The following is a 21,836-nucleotide window of genomic DNA, read 5'->3' as shown; positions in this document are numbered from 1 at the left end:
CCCTCCATGACATGGGCTGCAGAAGGACATGCCACAGATCTGAGGGTATGTCTACACTATGAAATTAGGTCAATTTAATAGAAGTCGATTTTTTTAGAAATCTATTTGATACAGTTGATTGTGTGTGTCCCCAGTAAGCGCATTAAGTCGGCGATGTGCATCCACAGTACCGAGGCTAGCGTCGACTTTCGGAGCATTGCACTGTGGTCACTATCGCACAGTTCCCGCAGTCTCCGCCGCCCATTGGAATTCCCTAGCACAGTTCTTAGGAAAGCAAACACACCCCTGCCTACCTAACTTACGCTGTTTCATGAATATCAGAGAGAGAATTAGTCAAATACTATTTGTTAAATGCATTTTTTGATTAATGTTCATCTTAAGTATTTGTACTAGAATAAATATTTTTGTAGAGTTGTTGGGCCACATCTGTTTTGAGCAACAATGATAATTAAGAAACAATTTTTAGTAAAACTCAATTAAGTGAAACCCTTAATTGAAAATACTTCCCATATTGTTTGGCACGTTAATTTTAGTTCTATCTTACTTCATTTATTCTGCTATTTGTGACATCTTCTGAGAACACTAAATTGAAGCAGGTCAGCTGATGTGTTTGTGCCAGGGATAAAGGTAACTGGGTGTTTATTAATGCTAATGAACACTAAAGGGAAACTGTAGAAGTGTGCCCCCCGAAAAGCAACTCAGGAATCTTAACAACATGGATTGATTAGTTGGATTGATAAATGTGACTATCTTTTCCTTATTTTCTTCTTCTTCCTTCCAATTTGTGCTGGCATCTGAAGAATTTTAGTGCTCTTGTTAGTGTACTAGAAATCAGTATTAAAACTCACCAAGTATTAGTCCTCAGTTTCTCATACATTCTCATATTTCATTTGAATTATTAAAACCACCATTTAATGTCTCTGTGGCTCACTACTTCATCTGTAAAGCAGGAATAATATATATCTGCCTTACAAGTGTGTAGCGTGTGAAAAGCACAACGAAGTGCTGCATGTGCAAAGTTATTATGTTAATTAAAAAGACTTAGATCAAAGGGAAGTTCTTGGACTGCTCACATTTTACTAACATAAACCATTAAAACTGGCTGTGTGTTTCTGGTTGTGTTTACAGTAACGTCATAGCAATGATGTTTAATCAGGAAGGAGGCATGGTGACTAATAAAGATGGAGAAATAGTCAGAGAATGGAGATGGCCTCAGGTGGGAAAGCTTAGTGATCCAGTTTTAATGCAGGTAATATTTATCAGCTTGATTTTTCTGTTTTTGTTCTCTCCTTTTGCAACAAAGAAATTTCCCAAAGGGCAAATTTAATTGCAAGGATAATAATACCTAGCACTTTCCGTCTTCTAAATGCTTTACAAAGAATAACTAAGGAACACTCCCAACAATCCAGGTGTAGCAAGGTAACTATTGCTGTCTGTATTTTGCTCAGGTGGAATCTAAGACAGGGAAAGGATAAGTAACTTGCTCAAAGCTGCAGAGAATTGGTGTAAGGGCATGATTTCCTGAGGCCACCAGACCATCCATGCACCTAGGAGCAGTGTTTTAGAACATTCTCTCATTACTCTTTTAAAATACAAGTGAGTTCTCATTTAATTTATCTTTTGTGTGTTTCTAATAGCAAACAACTGCTGAACCTGACGTTAGGACTGATCCAATTCTCATTGACGTCAATGGAAAGACTCCCGCTGACTCCAGTGGTTGTTGGATCAGGCCCAGAATGCTAAAAGATACTTGAAATTAAGGTAAAAATCAGGGATACATTTGGTAGAGAGGCCCTGAAAATTACACAGAGCACCGAAGTGTAAGTTTGAGGACACTTTCAGGCAGTTGGTAGGAAAAGAAGAGGTGTCTTTTGAGGTATTTTTTTAACCCATTTGCGTATCAGTTTAAACTTTAAAATTCCGTATAGAGAAATGCTTTCAGTTCCATTTAATACTGCCTCCTAGAGGATGACTGGAAGGAGAGGAGAGGAAACTGGTGTGACACTTCACTTGTTCCCCTGCCTTCCTTTCACAGACAGCACCTGCTTTCTGCATCTTCTTTCCCTCCCTGGAAGGTTCATAGTGCATTCCTCACTTTCTCTGCACCCTCCCATCCCTAGCAGCTCCCATCACCTTCCCAAATCCCACTCATAATTTATTCTGTATTTAGGAAAGAAGAGAAAACAACCATCCCTTAAATCTATATTGCTAGCCTGAAGGATAAGTGTCCACTCCTAATATCAAGTGGCCTCGTAAAGGCACACTAATGCTGACACGGCAATGGAGAAAAAGTAGCTTACATGTGTTGATAGATTCTTAAATTAACTTGTCAAAAACCTAAGCATCATCGTAGACAGCTGAAAGAAAATATCTTCTCAACCCACAATTGTAGTCAAGAGAGCACATAAGATGTTGGGCTGTATTTAGAAAGGGATAGAGAATAATACTGAAAATATAATGTCATTATATACGCCAATGATACACCCTCTCATTGAATACTCTGTTCATTTTGGTCACCCTATTTCAAAATGGATATAGGAGGAATCAAGAAGTCCAGAGAAGGCCAGCAAAGACTACTAGAGACACAGAAAGACTTTTGTATAGCAAGAAATTAAAATGATTAAGACTATTCAATTAAGAAAGGAGACAAATAAGAGGTGACATGAGACCATTACATAGTTTAAAGATCAAGTGGGCACTCCTGTTTACCCTTTCATAATAAAATAACAAGGAGACGCCCTAGTAAATAAAAAAAACCAATTTTTAAAAAATTAAAGGAAATATTTTTCTATGCAATGCAGAATTAACCTGCGAAACTCAGTGCCACAAGACGTTACTGAGGCAAAGAAATTATGACTTTAAAAATTGGACATTTCCTTGTATAAGAAGAATATCCACATGCTTTCTGCAAAACTCTTCTGGAACATTTTCATACAGCTCAATGGAGTTATGCTTTACTAAGGAGCAGTCACCCTAAACATTTGCTACCAAAGCCCTTAAGTGTGCCTTGAAGAAAAGAATTTGTAAATGCACCAACCACATACATGTCAGGTCAGATTTTATTGCTTGTTACTTGACACACAGCTATTGGCAATGTGATTAGTACTTTATACAAGGTATCCATTCAAGAGCACTGACAGAATGACAGATAGCCAACAAACACAAGCAGTTTCTGTTTCTCAGTTCACCTTACTTTAGGTGGCAGCCTAAATGAGGGAGCAGCTGGGAACAATCACACACAATGTGTGCGATAGGTCTGGTACAGCTAACAGGTTGCCCTTTAGATAGGTGATACAAAGGTGTGGTTTTGTAGCGGGTGGTTCCGAGTTCCCTCTTTGCTATTGCCATGATGTTCCAGTATAATGACAACAATGAAGTCCTAGGAGACCATGGATTTGTAACAATATACTGTACGACTGAAAAGTGCAAAACGAATTCTAGACACCAGATAAAGTTCTGCTCATCCACACCTGCAACCAAGCCCAAATGCCAAGCATAGCATAGAATGCTTTTTGCTTATTTGTGCCTGAGTCTGTAGGCTTAAAGTTTCTCATATATTCCCTGACTAAACAATGACTAGTGCTTACCTTCCTGCCTCTGCATGATCTAGATTAGTATGTCCTGGACAAGAATAATCTGTGCAAGGGGCCTGGGGCCGTTTCTGGCCAGAATTCATATTTATATTAACTAACTTTGCATCATTAACCTTTGTTTGGAGACAAAACCAGAATTTGGCTCAACATTTAAATGAAAAGGCTGATCACTAACCATCATTTGGGTTGGCTAATCCCAGTCGTTCCCCATTTTAACATTTGGAGAGGTCACACTATGCAGCAACTCCCACCTGGGCCATAAAAATGAAGATTGGGTATAGAACATGACTGCCCTTTTGTCTTACTCCAGGTTAATGACTACATCACTGTGAGGATTGCAGGGCGCTTTGCTATTAGCTTGGTCTACAAGTGGCAACATGAAAGTGTGCGGTTGTCTTTGTCACCACTACAAGGTGTGGCTCTTCCACAGTTAGAAGAACTGGTATGTTGCAACTGCTTGCAATCAAGGGCCATTAAAAATGTCAGTCCGTCTATAGCCTGTGAGACTGAAGAGTTTTCACTGTGTCAGTAGCCCTTAATATTATCTCTTTCCCCCTTTGCAGTCCTTGCTAATAGGTATAGATAAATATAGCTCTACTAGGAGCCTCTATTTATTAGCAGTCTACCCCTGACTTCACTAGAGATGCACACTGACTCAATTAGAAGAAAAAATCTGGAAAAAGTGAATTTGTAAGTGCAGCCACTCACCCTTAAATATCTATTTTGCAGTGGAGTTAAAAATCAGACTGTAGGCATCTTTCAAATTGTTTTAGAAATTAACCCTTTTTGATATATGTGAACAAAAAATTGGGGAGGGGAGGTAGTTTTGATTCTTATCTAACAATGCAACTGACCTGACTGTTTCTTAGAAAACAATTTTTATTTTAGAAAAAATTCCATGTACGTTAGCACTTAATAGGCTTTATTATTGGCAAACACAGCAAAAATACAACTATCAACAGCTTGCTTTTGGCAGGGACTGTCACTTACTGTTATCGATATACGTATTTGTATCACAGAACTGCCTAGAGGTCCCAATCAGAGGATCGGGGTCTCATTTTCCTAGGCATCCTACACACATATAACGAAAAGGTGCATTTGTACAGCACCTAACACAGTCTGACCTTAATTCTGATTGGGGCATGTCTACACTGCATTGTAAACCTGAATCTCTGGGACCTGGGCTTGCAGATGTGGTGGGTACATCTAACACTAGAAAAGAAAAGAAAAGAAAAGAAAAGAAAAGAAAAGAAAAGAAAAGAAAAGAAAAATCCCACAGCAGTGAGTCTCATAGCCTAGGTCAACTCACTCTTGCTCATGGGTGAGTTGCTAAAAATAGCAACGTAGATATTCCCACTTGGGCTGATCTCAGAATCCAGACTCCAGCCCAAGTGGGAACATCTACATTGCTATTTTTAGCCCCATAGTACAAGCCCTGTAAGACCCAGTCAGTAGATCTGGGCTCTCAGACTCGCTGTCACAGGTATTTGGGGGTTTGTTGTTTTTGCAGCATAGACACACCCAAAGTTTCTAAGTCCAAGCTTGAGTATCTACACTGCATTGTAAACTTGGGCTTATCATTGCTGGACCTGGTCTCACAGCCATGCTAACACGTCCATACTGCACTATGCAGACCTTCTGACTCGGGTCTGTAACTTGAGCTGCAGCCACACTGCAAAACGACAGGGCTTCGACCTCAGTCAAACGAGACTCGGGCTCTAACCCGACTCCCTACCAGAGTCCTAGGTCCTGAGTGCTTGCTTACCCAAGTCAGACTGATTTGTGAGTGGACAGGAGGGAGGCCTGGGCTCAAACCTGAGTTCAGGCTTAGTGTGCAGTGTAGACATACCCTTGATGCTACTGGAATACAAATAATAAACACTTTGTGTTTATCCAGCCCTTAGTAATTGTGTAATCAAAAAGTTTTCTATTTTTTTCTCACTTTTTTCCAGGGCCAGATACTCACCAGAGTTAAACTTTCATCCACATCAGCTAAAGAATTCTCTAAAGTAAGCAGGAAAAAATTGAGCGAGAAAGAAACAAAGAAGGTTCTAAAGAAAGAAGTAAGCAGCAATCAAAACTCAAAATTAAGACAGCGAACAATCTTATTGGAATATTTTTGCATCTCTTTCTTTTCTAACAATTGCTTGTTTGCAGCTGTATTTAAGTCCTTCCCACACAACCATCTTGACACTGAAACTTTAAGATATTCCTCCCCAGTTTGTTTGTTTTTTAGGCCTACTGAGGGGAATGCCCTAAAACCGCAAGACCAGATCCTCAGTTGGTGTAAATTCACTTCAATGGAACTCTGCTGATTTACACCAGGTAACGATCTGCCCCAGGGCCTATTATGGAAGTGTCCCTTACTATGTACTAGTTCGTGTACAAATATAATGGGCACAATTTCTGGTTGGTTTTTTGGATGCTGTATGACACAAATAATAGTCTATTAATGATTACCGGTAATCTATTGCCTGATAACCCTCTTGGATAATAGGGTCCAGTTAAATACATGTCATCTATTTCATCCACAGCTACAACTACCATTATACCGTATTTCGATATTCACTCTTGCCAAGAGGGACTGGCTAAGCATTAGGTATGAAATACCTAGACTCTACAGGTTAGAATCCTATGAGCGTTGACTCAGCCCTTCTGTGGTAGATAAATGAGGGGCAGTGAAACAAGAGGGCAGTGGGAGCTAATGCCCCTGATCTATGTTTCTGCCCCTGTGCGACATTCCCTGCAAGTGGCATCGAGGTAAAAGCAGGACTTGGAAGGCTGGAGTAGATGCTATAATGCCTGGGATTAGGCCAGGGAGCAGGTAAAAAAATGCTCCCACTGTCGAGGCTCAGTAGCTGCCCTCACTCCTCCTCCTATCCCTGAGACCCCGACTGCTGCCTGCTTCCCATCCAGAGGGCCACTGTTCGGCACCCCCACTCAAAGCACACTTCTGCTGCCTCTGCAATAAACTGAGGTCCATGCAGTTTACTGAATGGGGCTCCTGCGTATGAAAGTTTAAAAAATGAAGTCCTGTCTCTTCTTTGTGGACATTCTTTGCTTTCTGCAAGAGGAGAGGGTTCCCCTAGTGTCCTGAGTAAAATTCTCCCACACCTTGTTTTTATGCAGAATGCAGCATGCTGGTTGACCACCTGGCTTGACCATCCAACCAAAACGCTGCATTCCCATGTTACTCTATATAAAAGCCCCACTGAACTCAGGATAGATATTCTTTCTATCATAAAATGTGTTATCATGATCAGGGGGTTCACGAGTGAAGGGATTTATGGAGTCAACGTTGGAAAAGCAAAAAACAACAAAACAAAACACAAAATCCCCCAAACAGATTTTTGCTTAGTGTTGTCTTCCCTCCATTTATATTCCATTTTGTATAAAACATTTAACTTAGAAAGTTCAAAAATGTATTTTGAGAGTGATAAGAGCCAGGTAAATGTGTACATCAATATTTTAAAAAGAAAAACAAAAAGCTACCCCAAATCATTCAGGGGAGTTAAATTAACCTGACATTTATTCAGCAACACTCTAGCCTAGAGGGTGGAGAGATAACACCTTGTTCCATCTAACTTACTTGAGGGCAATGCCCATTACAATAATATCTCTACACCTTAGGAATCCTGGTCAGATTGCCATCTGAAATGCCACCAAAACAAGACCCGCAGAGAGTTGACAAGAATATAAATGGAGCAAGGAGGGGAATGGAGAACTTTCAAAATAGAACTGGGGGAGGATGAAGCACTGGGAGGAGATACTTAGGTGACTTAGAAGCTTAAATCTTCTTTAGGAAAGTGATTTAGGAGCCTAAGTTGCAGTGAGACTTGGGCCCTAAGGCCCAGATCCTCAAAGGTATTTAGGTGCTTAACTCTCATTTAAATCAATGGGAATACAGGTGAAGGATCTGGGTCTCGGTGCTGAAGTCACGTCTGGAAATGGGACTTGAAAATTGAAAATTTTATCCCTGAGCACAACTGTGTCATGTTAGTCAGTCAATTACAGTTTTGGCTTTTAGCCAGCTACTGGATTTACGGATGTAACTCTAAAAGATTACTTTTGGTTTTATTGAAAACAAGTTTTTTCTGTATTTTGAATGTATGTTGCTAAGCAGTTTATGCAAATAATTTTTAGTTCATTTTTAGCCGGTCAGTTAAGTACAGTAGGAGTTATATTAAATGGATGAAGCTCTCTTCATACTGTATTTCCAATTAGCTTACAAAGTGAGCCATTAGACACTCATAAAAATTATACTTTAAGCTTCCTGTCTCTAAACTGGTAGATGTTATATGGGTTTCTCGGCAATGCTTAACCACTGCACCCACATTCACTCACTCTGTCTTGTGCTTTAAATCTCTGTATGGCTTTTGGAAGCAACAATTCAGATTTAGAGATAAATACAATGCATCATTACCACCTTACTCAGAAAGCTATTTTGCAATCTGTTCTTCGTTGAAGGGTCCATCGTATAGGTAACACCCTTTAACAAATTTACATTAATACTCATGTTCCCACTGATGGGAGAATACACTTTTCATTGTGACTGTGTCTACATTAGACAACTTAAGCGGTACCATAAGGATAGCTGCAGTGTAAGTACTTACATTGTACTAAGCAACAGAGGGTCCTGTGGCACCTTTGAGACTAACAGAAGTACTGGGAGCATAAGCTTTCGTGGGTAAGAACCTCACTTCTTCAGATGCAAGTAATGGAAATCTCCAGAGGCAGGTATATATCAGTGTGGAGATAACGAGGTTAGTTCAATCAGGGAGGGTGAGGTGCTCTGCTAGCAGTTGAGGTGTGAACACCAAGGGAGGAGAAACTGTTTCTGTAGTTGGATAGCCATTCACAGTCTTTGTTTAATCCTGATCTGATGGTGTCAAATTTGCAAATGAACTGGAGCTCAGCAGTTTCTCTTTGGAGTCTGGTCCTGAAGTTTTTTTGCTGTAAGATGGCTACCTTTACATCTGCTATTGTGTGGCCAGGGAGGTTGAAGTGTTCTCCTACAGGTTTTTGTATATTGCCATTCCTGATATCTGACTTGTGTCCATTTATCCTCTTGCGTAGTGACTGTCCAGTTTGGCCAATGTACATAGCAGAGGGGCATTGCTGGCATATGATGGCATATATAACATTGGTGGACGTGCAGGTGAATGAGCCGGTGATGTTGTAGCTGATCTGGTTAGGTCCAGTGATGGTGTTGCTGGTGTAGATATGTGGGCAGAGTTGGCATCGAGGTTTGTTGCATGGGTTGGTTCCTGAGTTAGAGTTGTTATGGTGCGGTGCGTGGTTGCTGGTGAGAATATGCTTAAGGTTGGCAGGTTGTCTGTGGGCGAGGACTGGCCTGCCTCCCAAGGTCTGTGAAAGTGAGGGATCATTGTCCAGGATGGGTTGTAGATCACTGATGATGCGTTGGAGAGGTTTAAGCTGAGGACTGTAGGTGATGGCCAGTGGAGTTCTGTTGGTTTCTCTTCTTGGCCTGTCTTGCAGCAGGAGGCTTCTGGGTACACGTCTGGCTCTGTTGATTTGTTTCTTTATTTCCTTGTGTGGGTATCGTAGTTTTGAGAATGCTTGGTGAAGATCTTGTAGGTGTTGGTCTCTGTCTGAGGGGTTGGAGCAGATGCGATTGTACCTCAGTGCTTGGCTGTAGACGATGGATCGTGTGGTGTGACCGGGGTGGAAGCTGGAGGCATGAAGGTAGGTGTAGCGGTCGGTGGGTTTTCGGTATAGGGTGGTGTTAATGTGGCCATCGCTTATTTGTACGGTGGTGTCCAGGAAGTGGACCTCCCGTGTAGATTGGTCCAGGCTGAGGTTGATGGTGGGGTGGAAGCTGTTGAAAGCATGGTGGAATTCTTCCAGGGTCTCCTTCCCATGGGTCCAGATGATGAAGATGTCATCAATATAGCGTAGGTAGAGAAGCGGCATGAGTGGACGAGAGCTGAGGAAGCGTTGTTCCAGGTCAGCCATAAAAATGTTGGCATATTGTGGGGCCATGCGGGTGCCCATAGCGGTGCCACTGGTTTGGAGGTATATATTGTCACCAAATTTGAAATAATTGTGCGTGAGGATAAAGTCACAGAGCTCAGCAATAAGTTGTGCTGTGTCATCATCAGGGATACTGTTCCTGACAGCTTGTATTCCATCTGTATGTGGGATGTTTGTGTAGAGAGCCTCTACATCCATTACTTGCATCTGAAGAAGTGAGGTTCTTACCCACGAAAGCTTATGCTCCCAGTACTTCTGTTAGTCTCAAAGGTGCCACAGGACCCTCTGTTGCTTTTTACAGATTCAGACTAACACGGCTACCCCTCTAATACATTGTACTAGTTATGCTATTTCGAGTGTAGTTTTACCCGCATGCACACTAGCTCTGTACTAGACTACTGCAATTGCATTGTGCTCCAGGTATCTATCCTGTGGTTCCCAGCACAGTTCACTGAAGCAGTGTCATTTGAGACATTCTGAAAGGTGGTCTGGGAGCCCAGGGGAACTGTGGGAAGAAAGGTCACACTTCCATAAGTTCCCTTGAGGAACTGCCCATTAGACCCCAGGTAGTGTAATTTTAAGAGTATTTTTTTAAAATGGAGGGCAGGATGTGCGTTTAATCCCTCACTCCTGGCTTAGCAATGTTTTATACTTCATTCTGTCTGGATCAGCTGCCTTATAAGATCTCACTCTGACACCGGGTTAATTAACAAACTCCAGCTTTATTATGGCTGCTTACAACATGGCTTCTTCAGCCTCGTGGCTTCTCAGACAGTTCCCTAGGAGGTGTCATTTCCAAGTAGTTCCCCCCAGAAAACAGTATGCGGTCTGCTGGCACTTTCATATTGTTACATCCCTTCTCTTTTAAAGAAAGCTCGTAAACACTCCAGCAATAACTGATAACATAATCTAACGTATTCCTTTGAGATGCTGACCATTCTTGCGGTTACTTTGTTCATCACTTTATCAGTCTGTCTAGCTACACAGTAGTACAACTTGGAAGTTCATCACACAAAATCCCCCAGATGAGCAGGTTTTATAACAGTCCATCCTCCTCTAGTTCGGTATAGTTCACTGGTGCCTCCTTGGTGAAGTCTTCCTCCCATCTGGTCAACCACAGTCTCTAGGCTTGGTGTTGCTGGAGTCGTTCAAAACACCCTCTTCCTTCTGTTTTTCCTCTGGTATGCCCCTGACGTTGTCTGCTTCTAACAAGTCTGGCTCAGAATTTTTCTGCTGTAGAACCCAAAGACATTTGTTGTCCACACTGTCTTTAGAGGTTTCTTTTATTTTTCTGAGGTGCCTATGGTTTTGCCTCACTATCTGTCCATTGTCCATTTGCACTTGATATGATCTTTGGTTTCCTGGTTGCACAACAGTAGCTTTGTGGCAGAACTTTATCCTATTTTGTTAATGGTTGTTTATATACTTTGCTGCCTGGCTCCAGAGCTGTAAGATCTCCTGCAGATGTGTTGTAGTAAAATGCTTGTCTTTTTTGTTGGTTTCTCCATATCTGCCAAGTGAAACACCTGAGTACCCAAGGTCTAACAACCTTCTGCTTGTTGTCAAGAGTGTCTTAGGTCTCTGGCTCATCAACATTTGTGTGGGACTAAAATTTAGGCCTTGCAAGGGAGTATTTCTGTGATCTACTAGTGCTAAGTATGGGTCATCCTCTGCCATTTTTGCTTTTTTTCAACAGTTTTTACTACTGATTCCACTTTGCCATTGCTTTGATGATACCCCGGTGAAGATGTTATGTGACCAAAATCCCTGTCCTTACAGAACTTCCAGAACTCTCCTGAAACAAACTGAGGTCCTTTATCGGAACACACAATATCGGGTATCCCATACTGTGCAAAGTGTGCGTTTATCTTCTGCATGATTGTTATGGATCCTGTAGTCTATAGTCTATCTCCCAGAAATTGGAAAAATACTCTACAATGATCATGTATCCTTTGTCTCCAAAGGTAAACAAATCTACTCCCACCTTTGCCCATGGTCTTTCTTGGAACTTCGTGTTGCCACAGGGTCTCTTTCGGTTGACTGTCTTCCTAGGATCTGCATACATCACACTTTTTCTATGAACACCCATAATTATTCATTCATTCCTGGTCAGTACATAGTCCTTCTGGCTCACCTTAAGCAACCTTCAATTCCCAGATGTGATGAATGAACTTTATGCATAATCTCATTCCTAATAGCTGCTAGAATAACTGCTCTTTCTCCCTTAAATATAATGTCATTCTATATACATAGCTTATCTCTTATCTGAAAGAATGGTGTTCTCTCTTTAGGTACTTGATCTTTTGTTACTGGCCATCCTTGTAGGATCATGAGTTTCAATGTCTGCAGCATTCTGCCTTGCTCTGTACCTCTCTCAACCTTTCTTCCAAGATAGTTAAGTACTGTACCATATTTATTGTCTCCACCTCGGCCTTTACGGATCTCTCTTGGCTGTGTTCTGGCAAGTCTGAATGGCTCAAGGTGTCTCCCAACACCAAGTCTCTGCCTGGGCAATACTTAATCTGTACATTGTAACTCTGCAGTTGCATCATCATCCACTGTAAGTATTTTGGTGCAGTGAGTAATGGCTTTCATGAGGGTTATGGCAGATTGTACATCCATGGTGCGACTGTATTGGTGACATTTTTCCATTCCAAAGAATATTGCTAACAACCTTTTTTTCAATTTGAGCATAGGCCTTCTCTGTCACGGACAATGCTCTGCTTAGAAATGCAACAGGTTATCCCTGTTGCAGCATGGTAGCCCCTAAACCCGACTCGGATGTGTCACGTTGCAGCATCGGGGGTCCTCTGAGATGTAATGTTTCAAAATGAGAGCCTTCCCAATCATCTCTCTTATTTTCTGGAATACTTGCTTGTGTTGGTCTGTCCACTCCCAGGGTACGTCCAGACTACCTGCCGTATTGGCGGGTAGTGATCGATTTATCGGGGATCGATATATCGCGTCTCAACGAGACGCGATATATCGATCCCCAAACGCGCTCCCCGTTGACTCTGGAACTCCACCGGAGCGAGCGGTGGTAGCGGAGTCAACGGGGAAGCCGCAGCCGTCGATCCCGCGCTGTGAGGATGGGAGGTAAGTCAGAATAAGATATAGCGACTTCAGCTACGGTATTCCCATAGCTGAAGTTGCGTATCTTACATCGACATCCCCCCGCAGTGTAGACCAGGCCCCGTAAAGTGTCTCAATGTGTCAGCTCTCTCAGGATCTTACAGCTCTCAGATAGATGGCTAGAGAACTTGACTAAATAACTGACCATTCCCAGGAATCTTTGGACTCCTTTAATATTGCTGGGTCTTGGCATTTCTCTAATTGCCCTCACTTTCTCTGGGTCTACTTACGGGCCTTTGGAGGTCAACAAATGTCCAATGTATGCCATCTCAGTTACTCTCAACCTGAGTTTGTCTGAGTTCAATTTAATATTCTTTTCTCTGAATCTCTGTAAAATATGTAGTAATTTGTAGTCATGACCTTGTTGTGCTTGTTCTGGATCTTCACTCTCAATCAGCACATCATCTGTTATTGTCTGGACTCCCATCATGCCCTCCAGTGCTTTGGTCAGTCTGCCCTGGAATACCTCTGGTGCAGGACTGATTCCCATTGGCATCCTTAACCATCAGTATCTCCCAAATGGAGTTGCGAAGATTGTCAAGTAACAAGATTCTTCATCCAGTTCAAATGCCAGAATTCATTTTTTTACATTGAATACTATAAAAAGTCTCACTTTAGACAGATCTATTAATATGTCCTCAATTAGAGGCTGATGGAAATAGCTCTGTTTCAAAGCTTTAGGTCTAGGCATAGTCTCAGTTTTCCAAATGGCTCTCTTACCACCACAAGACTGCTTATCCAGTCTGTGTTCTTCTCGACAGGCTGTGTAATTCTACAATTTTGTAGGCCCTGCAGTTCATCTTTCAGTGGCTGTAGGTATTGCAATGGGTACTTTTTTTGGCAATGTAACTGGCTTCACACTAGCATCAATCTCTATTTTATAAACACCATGTAGTGGTCTGTCTCCTTGAAGCACGTCTCTATAGTCCCTCTGTATCATCTCCTGGTCCCAGATAATACCATCTAAGGTATTTTCAGTCACCCTGCTATCCACTTTCATTATGTTTTGAACTATATTTTTATCAGGTTCATGGCTTAGGCAGCCTTGTTGCCCAGAAATGGTACTGTTGTCTCATCATCTATGACCACAAAATCCAGTTTTTCTTTTTGTTCCTTGCATTTTTTCATTTTTTACATTTCCCCACAGGCTTTTAATGTGGTATGGTTGTACATTGTTAACAGATGGTTAGTCTCTTCCAACCATATGTCTGAGTTTATCAGACAGATCAGGATAATGTTACAACTTGCACCACAATGTAATTGAAATCATATGACTTTCTTCCCAGGTAATGTGGCTGCATACAACTATTTCTGGTGCTTACTAGGGTCTTCTTGCACTGTGTTTATCATCTGTTTGGTCACCCACATAATGTCCTCATACTCACTGTTGCTCTCTTCGGTTACTGTGTACATTTTAGATTTGTTTTTCTTCCCTCCAGACAAACACTTGGCTGAAAAATGATTACATTTGTCACAGATAAGGTATTTTCCCCATAAACTGGACACTTTCCTTTCTGTCTTACGTGTTTTCTACAACATTATTTGCATGTGTCTGTTCCCTAATCATCTACTAATGTTGTATTGGGTTTTGATTTCTTTCTTATGAATTGCATGGACAGTTTCTGCTGACTGCTCTTCCAGGGTTCTAATCCTCTCTTTGGATAGCTCTGCAGCCCTGCATATCTCCAAGCTTTCCCCCCAAATTAAGGCAGCTTCCCATAGCAACTGGTCTCGTACTTGTGAGTCTCATATCCCACATGCTATCTGGTCTCATCAATGAATCTCTAATATTTCCAAAATTGCAACTGGCTGCTACACCTTTTAAATCAGTGCTGTACTCATCTTTCCCCCTTCCCTCCCCCCCCCCCAGCTGCTTAATCCCAGGTAAAGAAATTATGTCCTCCCACCCTTTAATTCTTCCTAGGGGGATCCGCCCTGGTGAAAAGTGGACGGGCCAGAAGAGGGCCATGGCCCCCAGGCCCACCCTGTTCCGGTGCCACTGAATTGCAGGTTTATTGTCCCTGGAGGCTTCAGCCCTTCCATTTTCTGTTATCAGCCTTATCTTGTAAAACAAACAGTGTACTCACAGCAGTATTCTGCTCTTTGCAGTGCAAGTCTGAACAGTCTCTCCCGCGGTCTAGGCCTGGATTAGCTCTGCCACTGTGTTTTATGCTTCATTGGGATTGGATCACCTACCATATAAGATTTTACTCTGATGCAGGGTAAACAAACTCCAGCTTTATTGTGACTGCTTACATCATGGCTTCTTCAGTCTCATGGCTTTTCAGACAGTTCCCCAGGAGGAGTCACTTCCAAGCAGCAGGGCCGGCTCCAGGGTTTTGGCCGCCCCAAGCAGCCAAAACAAAACAAAAAAAAAGCCGCAATCGTGATCTGTGGCGGCAATTTGGCGGGAGGTCCTTCACTCCCAGGCAGAGTGAGGGACCGTCCGCCAAATTGCCGCCAAATACCTGGACGTGCCGCCCCTCTCCGGAGCGGCTGCCCCAAGTACCTGCTTGAGAAGCTGGTGCCTGGAGCTGGCCCTGCCAAGCAGTTCCCCCCAGGAAACAGTATCCTGCCTGAAAGTGTCTGCTAATGCTAGTCTATTGATACAAGCAACAGCAATTTGTGCTGAAGCTTTCTGAAAATCTGTTACAAGACTTCTGAGGCAGCTGCATCAAGGCACTGGAAAGTGTTCCTCCTGCAGTGATTCAGAAACTGAGAACAGCAGTAGGTAAAGTTTTGCTGCAACAGTCACACATCTCCCCGCCCCTTCTAAAGTAGCCTATTCTGGCACTTGAAGTTGATGTTAATCAGCTGAAGTGCTGCTTTTGGGCCAGATGTAGCCCCAGCCAAGTGAGTCTGCATGTTTTCAATGTCAAGTGCCAGCAGTAATCACTGCTTTATTCTGTTGAAGCTAATGCTGGGACCAGTGTTTTCCCCAGGAATTGGAAGGGGGGTGTTCAAATTTACGGGGGGGCCTTGGAAGGGTCAGGGCTGACGAAGGTTGAGACTGTGAGGGTGAAAGTGGGCTGTATGGCACCATAGTAAAAACTGAAAAATGTTTCATGACCATTTTATTAGCTTTAACTCATGTTTTAAAATCATCACACAAATTAAAGTTGGCTACTCAAGCCTTCTATGAAGCACTACAACTACATTCTTCTTGGTTTCTTGTTATAATTTTGCACAACTCTGTTAATGAACTTCTTGAATGCAATGCGTTCATCTTTGGTGGCTTCTTGTGTATCCAGCACTTCCATTCCTTCAATTGATATGCTCATTAGTTCATTCATATGATCAGGCAGAAGGCGACTTCTTTCAGAACACAAAATTCTATTCAGTGATGAAAAAGAACGCTCAACTATAGCTGTTGTGACTGGAAGTAGCAAGAGATGAATTCCTACTTCTTTCATCCCAGGAAACATAGCCCAAAGATTGGGTCGAGCCACTAGTAGTGATAAAAAAGAAGTTGAAGTCAAATCTTCATTCATTCGTCATCTGATATTCCACTCTGTGTTCAAATTCTCTATTCTGTCCTGAGCACATGGCAGCCCCATTGCTGGTAGTGCCTCACTCCCCTCAACTGTCGGTGTTTTATAGGACAGGGATCTGTAAAAGCTACGTAGAGGTTGAGTAGAATCTAGAAGTCGCTGTTGTAGATTTTTAAGAATCAAGTCTGTGTACTTTTTCAGTTGTCTTAACAAACACTTCTTGTCCTCTTCACTTAAGGATTCAACATAAATGCCTTCATTAGTCAACTTCTGGACTGAAGTCTTTGCTTCTTCTAGTATTTTTTCAATGGATCTCTCTGATTGATCCAAATGTAGCTTCTATTGCTGGACAAAGATCTACTCCTGTTGTAGCAGGTGCCTGGATGGCATTGTTTAATGACCCAAGTGGTTTCAACAGTAGACTTACGAGAGAGAGAATGGCAATAGTCTTCTCTGAAGGTAGTAGCAAAAGTAATGTAGTGTGTGGTATCTCTTGCTTAAATAGAAAGTAGGATGCCACACCCGTGTTTGTTCGCATGAACTGTGTTGTGTCTCCAGCATTCTTAACAGCCTCATTAAGTACTTCTAAAACTGGCTTTGAAAGTGGGCTTATAAGGCTTTCAGCATGTTGATGCACTCCAGAGGCCTGGTGTTTTGCAGCCTTTTCACGTAGTTTGTCAGCATTGGCTTTGCTGATCGGTCTGACAAACCAAGCTCCTCCACTTTTACCAGTTATAGCATTGGAAAGCTTTCCTTCTTCGTAAGCTTTTTTGCAAGAGGTGGACCAGTAGCCATCTTTTGTAACTTCAATAAATGGGAACACTTTGACCGACAAACATCGGGAATTGCCTTTAGGTTTTGGAGACGCTGTTTCTTCAGTAGGTAGCTGTATTTGTGCTTCAGGCTGGTTGGATGTAGATACACCACTTGAACCTTCAAATGACATGTTGATATATTCTTGGTTCTTGATGTGTTCTTTACCTTGGTCGGTTTTTGAGGCCTTTGAGTGGAAAAATCGTTGCATTGGTTTTTGTCTTTTCATTTTCACTTTGACCACTGTTCACTCCATTGCTCTATTGCCAATAGCCCTGTGCCGTCACCTTCTGCTGCCACCTGCCACTGTGACCTCTGCGAGTTGGTCTCTTGAGGTTCCACCCAGCTCTCAGTGATTTCAGCTGAGCTCTCAGTGGGGGAACCTCGCTGATAGTGCACGCTGGGCCATCTCTTCCACAGAAATACTGTCCCACAGCAGGTCTAAGCACTTAGACCTGATTATCAGTTATTTCAGCTGTAGTGGTCACTTAACGAAGCAAAAAACTATCTCTGGAGCCTAAACAGCTCTGTCTTTAAACAGTGGAGAGGGGCAGGTCAAATAGTACTTGTGACTCAGGCAGATGATCAAGCAAAACACCTGTCCCCACCCTCTCTCTTGATGCCCTCAATCAGCACAGGCTAAGTACAGTTCTACTGCCCTTTACTCATACAATAAGAACAACAACACTTCATTACTCCCCCACCACCACCCCACCCTGCATTCAAGTGATTTGTAACCCAACCCCAGCCAAAATCTATCACTTGGGTAACACAGCTCTGTTTGCTGGATACCTAGGTAGATTAGGTGTGAATATAAATACAATCTGGTCCTGAAGCCTTTCCCCCCAGCTCATCACTAGCTATCAGGGAGAGCTCAGTGAGGCCTTGGCTACACTTGGGGATTGTGAAGCGCGAGTGTAGTCACGCCGCCAGTGCTGCGAGAGCTCTCCTCCACCTCTCTCGCAGCGCTGCAAGTACTCCACCTCTCTGAGGGGAATAGCTTGCAGCGCTGAAAGCGAGCGTGCAGCGCTACAGGCGCTGATTACACTGGCGCTTTACAGCGCTGCACTCACTGCGCTCGGGGGGGGGTGCGTTTTCACACCCCTGAGCGCAGCAAGTTGCAGTGCTGTACAGTGCCAGTGTAGCCAAGGCCTTAGACTTTGCTTCCAAATCATAATTTGAAATTATTAGGTTGGCCAACATCACCGAAATGAATGCACTGACATTGTCATAAAAAACAACAGCTGTATAAGGAAGCTAGTCTATGTTCATACTTTTCAAATCTATACTTTTTCAGATACACATTTTATCATACACTGTATATGCTTTTAAAGTGTGTATTAATGTTTCAATTTCAATTCAAATTTCCAAACAATCACTAAATTGGCAACACTGTCTGTAACTAGTTCACAAAACTGGGGGTGAGGGGGTGGGAGAGTGTTGGGGAAATTCAGGGGGGGTCTAGGGAAATCCCTGGCTGGGTCTCATGTGCCCCTGCCAACAAATCCAGAAATACATGAAGAAAAAGGTTGGTAAGGCAGGTTTTGGTGGGCCATCATAGGAAGAAAAATGCATGGTGTGAGAATTTTCAAAAACTCTGGACCTTCCCAAAGTGGGCAGAAGGGAATCCTAGTCCCACCAAACAATATTGACGTTAATGATGTCTCCATCCGCACTGTGTGAGGAGGCAGGACTGCCCAGAATCACTTGTTATGCCTAACAGAACCACTCTCAGATTAAAAATACACCTCTACCTCGATATAACGCTGTCCTCGGGAGCCAAAAAATCTTACCGCGTTATAGGTGAAACCACATTATATCGAACTTGCTTTGAACCGCCAGAGTGTGCAGCCCCGCCCCCCCAGAGCACTGCTTTACGATGTTATATCCAAATTCGTGTTGTTATTGGGTCACATTATATCGGGGTAGAGGTGTACCCAGAGAGATGTCAATAGGTACAGCAGGTGTAAAATAGAGGTAGAGCGTGCTTTTGGGAGGCTGAGAGCCAAATGCAAATAGCTGCTGACTTACAATGTTAATTCAATGACTAATCAAGCCATTATAATGTTCTCCTCCTGCACTTTACGCAATACTTGTAAAACCAAAAGGGAGGTCTTTGAACAATGGAGTGAGGAAGCAATGGGACTGCTGCCAGTCTAGCCAGACAAACAAGCTGTGGCAGACTGAGGTATAATTTACAGAATCCGCACCCTTCTTTTTGCATCCTACAACAGAGGACTAAGAGTATGTGTTATGAAGACAAACTAGATTACACAGTATAATGGATCAGACTAGAAGATGGTGGCATTTACTAGTTCCTGCTAACTTCCAATCGTGGGAGGCTTTGAAAAAGTCTTCTCTATCTCCTCACTCTACTGATAACTTATATTCAAAATATGCTTTTAAATTAAAGATCTCATATATATTATAACTAGGGCTGTCAATTAATCGCAATTAACTCATACTATTAACTCAAAAAAATTAACCGCGATTAAAAAAATTAATCGTGATTAATTGCACCGTTAAACAATAGAATACCAATTGAAATAGATTAAATATTTTTGGATGTTTTTCTACATTTTAAAATATATTGATTTCTATTACAACACAGAATACAAAGTGTACAGCGCTCACTTTATATTATTTTTTATTTCAAATATTTGCACTGTAAAAATGATAAACAAAAGAAATCGTATTTTTCAATTCACCTCATACAAGTACTGTAGTGCCATCTCTTTATGGTGAAAATAACTTATAAATGTAGATTTTTTTTTGTTACATAACTGCACTCAAAAACAAAACAATGTAAAACTTTAGAACAAGTCCACTCAGTCCTACTTTTTGTTCAGCCAGTCACTAAGACAAACAAGTTTGTTTACATTTATGGGAGATACTGTTGCCTGCTTCTTATTTATAATGTGAGAAAGTGAGAACAGGCATTCACATGGCACTTTTGTAGCCGGCATTGCAAGGTATTTAAGTGCCAATATGCTAAACATTCGTATGCCCCTTCATGCTTCAGCCATCATGCCAGAGGACATGCTTCCATGCTGATGATGCTCGTTAGAAAAAATGTGTTAATTAAATTTGTGACTGAACTCCTTGGGGGAGAACTGTATGTCTCCTGTTCTGTTTTACCCACATTCTACCATATATTTCATGTTATGGCAGTCTTGGATGATGACCAAGCACATGTTGTTCATTTTAAGAACACTTTCGCTGCAGATTTGACAAAACGCAGAGAAGGTAACAATGTGAGATTTCTAAAAATAGCTACAGCACTTGACCCAAGGTTTAAGAATCTGAAGTGCCTTCCAATATTTGAGAAGGACGAGGTATGGAGCATGCTTTCAGAAGTCTTAAAAGAGCAACACGCAGATGCGGAAACTACAGAACCTGAACCACCAAACGAGAAAATCAACCTTCAGCTGGTGGCATCTGACTCAGATGATGAAAATGAACATGCGTCGGTCCTCTCCACTTTGGATTGTTATCAAGCAGGTCATCAGCATGTCCTCTGGAATGGCGGTTGAAGCATGAAGGGACATATGAATCTTTAGCACATCTGGCACGTAAATATCTTGCGATGCCGCCTACAAGAGTGCCATGCAAACTCCTGTTCTCACTTTCACGTGACACTGTAAACGAGAAGCAGGCAGCAAATTGTAACCAAACTTGTTTGTCTGAGCGATTGGCTGAAGTAGGACTGAATGGACTTGTAGGCTCTAAAGATTTCCATTGTTTTAGTTTTGAACGCAGTTATTTTTTGTAACATAATTCTACATTTGTAAATTCAACTTTCATGATAAAGAGATTGCACTACAGTACTTGTAGTAGGTTAATTGAAATATACTTTTTGGTTTTTACAGTACAAATATTTGTAATCAACAATAAATATAAAGTGAGCACTGTACACTTTGTATTCTGTGTTGTAATTGAAATCAATATATTTGAAAATTTAGAAAACATCCAAAATATTTAAATAAATGGTATTCTATTATTAACAGTGCGATTAATCACAATTAATTTTTTTTAATCGCTTGACAGCCCTAATTATAACATTATTTCAAGGCTGTTTTGGCAACATTAAACATCAAATATAACTTTTAACTGTGTTTTTTCTATTTTTTCAAAAAAAGCCAAAGTTATCAGAGTTGGTGAAGACACTTGAAATTCCAGAGGAGAACATAAGCCATATAAATGACTTCAGTGCAGCCAGAGAATTAAGAAAACTACAGCGGAAGATCAAGACTATTTTGGATGACTGGCTGGAACATTATCGAATGGCTTTTGGTCAGTCTCTGTAGAAAAACATTTTAGTGATGATTTTAATAGTTTTCAGTTTGCTTTTATTTCAGTGGGTACTACAATGGACAAACTAGCTCAAGGCCTGTCCTTTCTCTTCTTGATCTGCAGTTTCAGACTTAATTTTATAGAGTGGCTTTCTGGCTTTAAAATATTGTGCATTGAAACAGATAGAAGGGCAGATTGTGAACTTCTTAATCACATTGGTGAACAGTTATTCGCACGAAATGTTCCTGTGAAGCCAAGGTGACTGTGGAGTAGGGTATCACGCAAGGTGAGCAAGAGAGGTGGGTTCTGACCCTTAATGAGGAAGGCACTAATGAAAGTGTCGCTTCCACATTTCTCTGATTCAGTGGCACTGTAACTTTTGTTAGTGTTTGGAATTAGGGAAAGAAATAAGTTTTTAATAAAACAAAGACTATCTTAATGGGTTTTTTTTTTGGAGCTAGATATTCCATATACATTTGCTACTACATTTAAGCAGTACATTATAATAATACATGTATTT

At 41.7% G+C, this 21,836-nt stretch overlaps 1 protein-coding gene across 2 annotated transcripts in view; it reads left to right on the top strand.

The window, feature by feature from the left end:
• Nucleotides 1-21,836, top strand: part of LOC101947979 (uncharacterized protein C3orf20-like) — a 60,322-nt gene that overhangs the window by 690 nt on the left and 37,796 nt on the right. For both annotated transcript variants that reach the window (XM_065577445.1, XM_065577377.1), the window contains exons 2-5: nt 1,129-1,249; nt 3,904-4,035; nt 5,546-5,656; nt 21,163-21,316. In XM_065577445.1, the coding sequence (XP_065433517.1) occupies nt 1,129-1,249; nt 3,904-4,035; nt 5,546-5,656; nt 21,163-21,316 (518 nt within the window). The remainder of the gene's footprint in view (nt 1-1,128; nt 1,250-3,903; nt 4,036-5,545; nt 5,657-21,162; nt 21,317-21,836) is intronic.

The sequence above is a fragment of the Chrysemys picta genome, chromosome 1, assembly GCF_011386835.1.
Source record: "Chrysemys picta bellii isolate R12L10 chromosome 1, ASM1138683v2, whole genome shotgun sequence".
Classification (NCBI taxonomy): Eukaryota; Metazoa; Chordata; order Testudines; family Emydidae; genus Chrysemys; species Chrysemys picta.
Note: the sequence above shows the minus strand (reverse complement) of the source record. Positions and strands in the feature narration are given on the sequence as shown.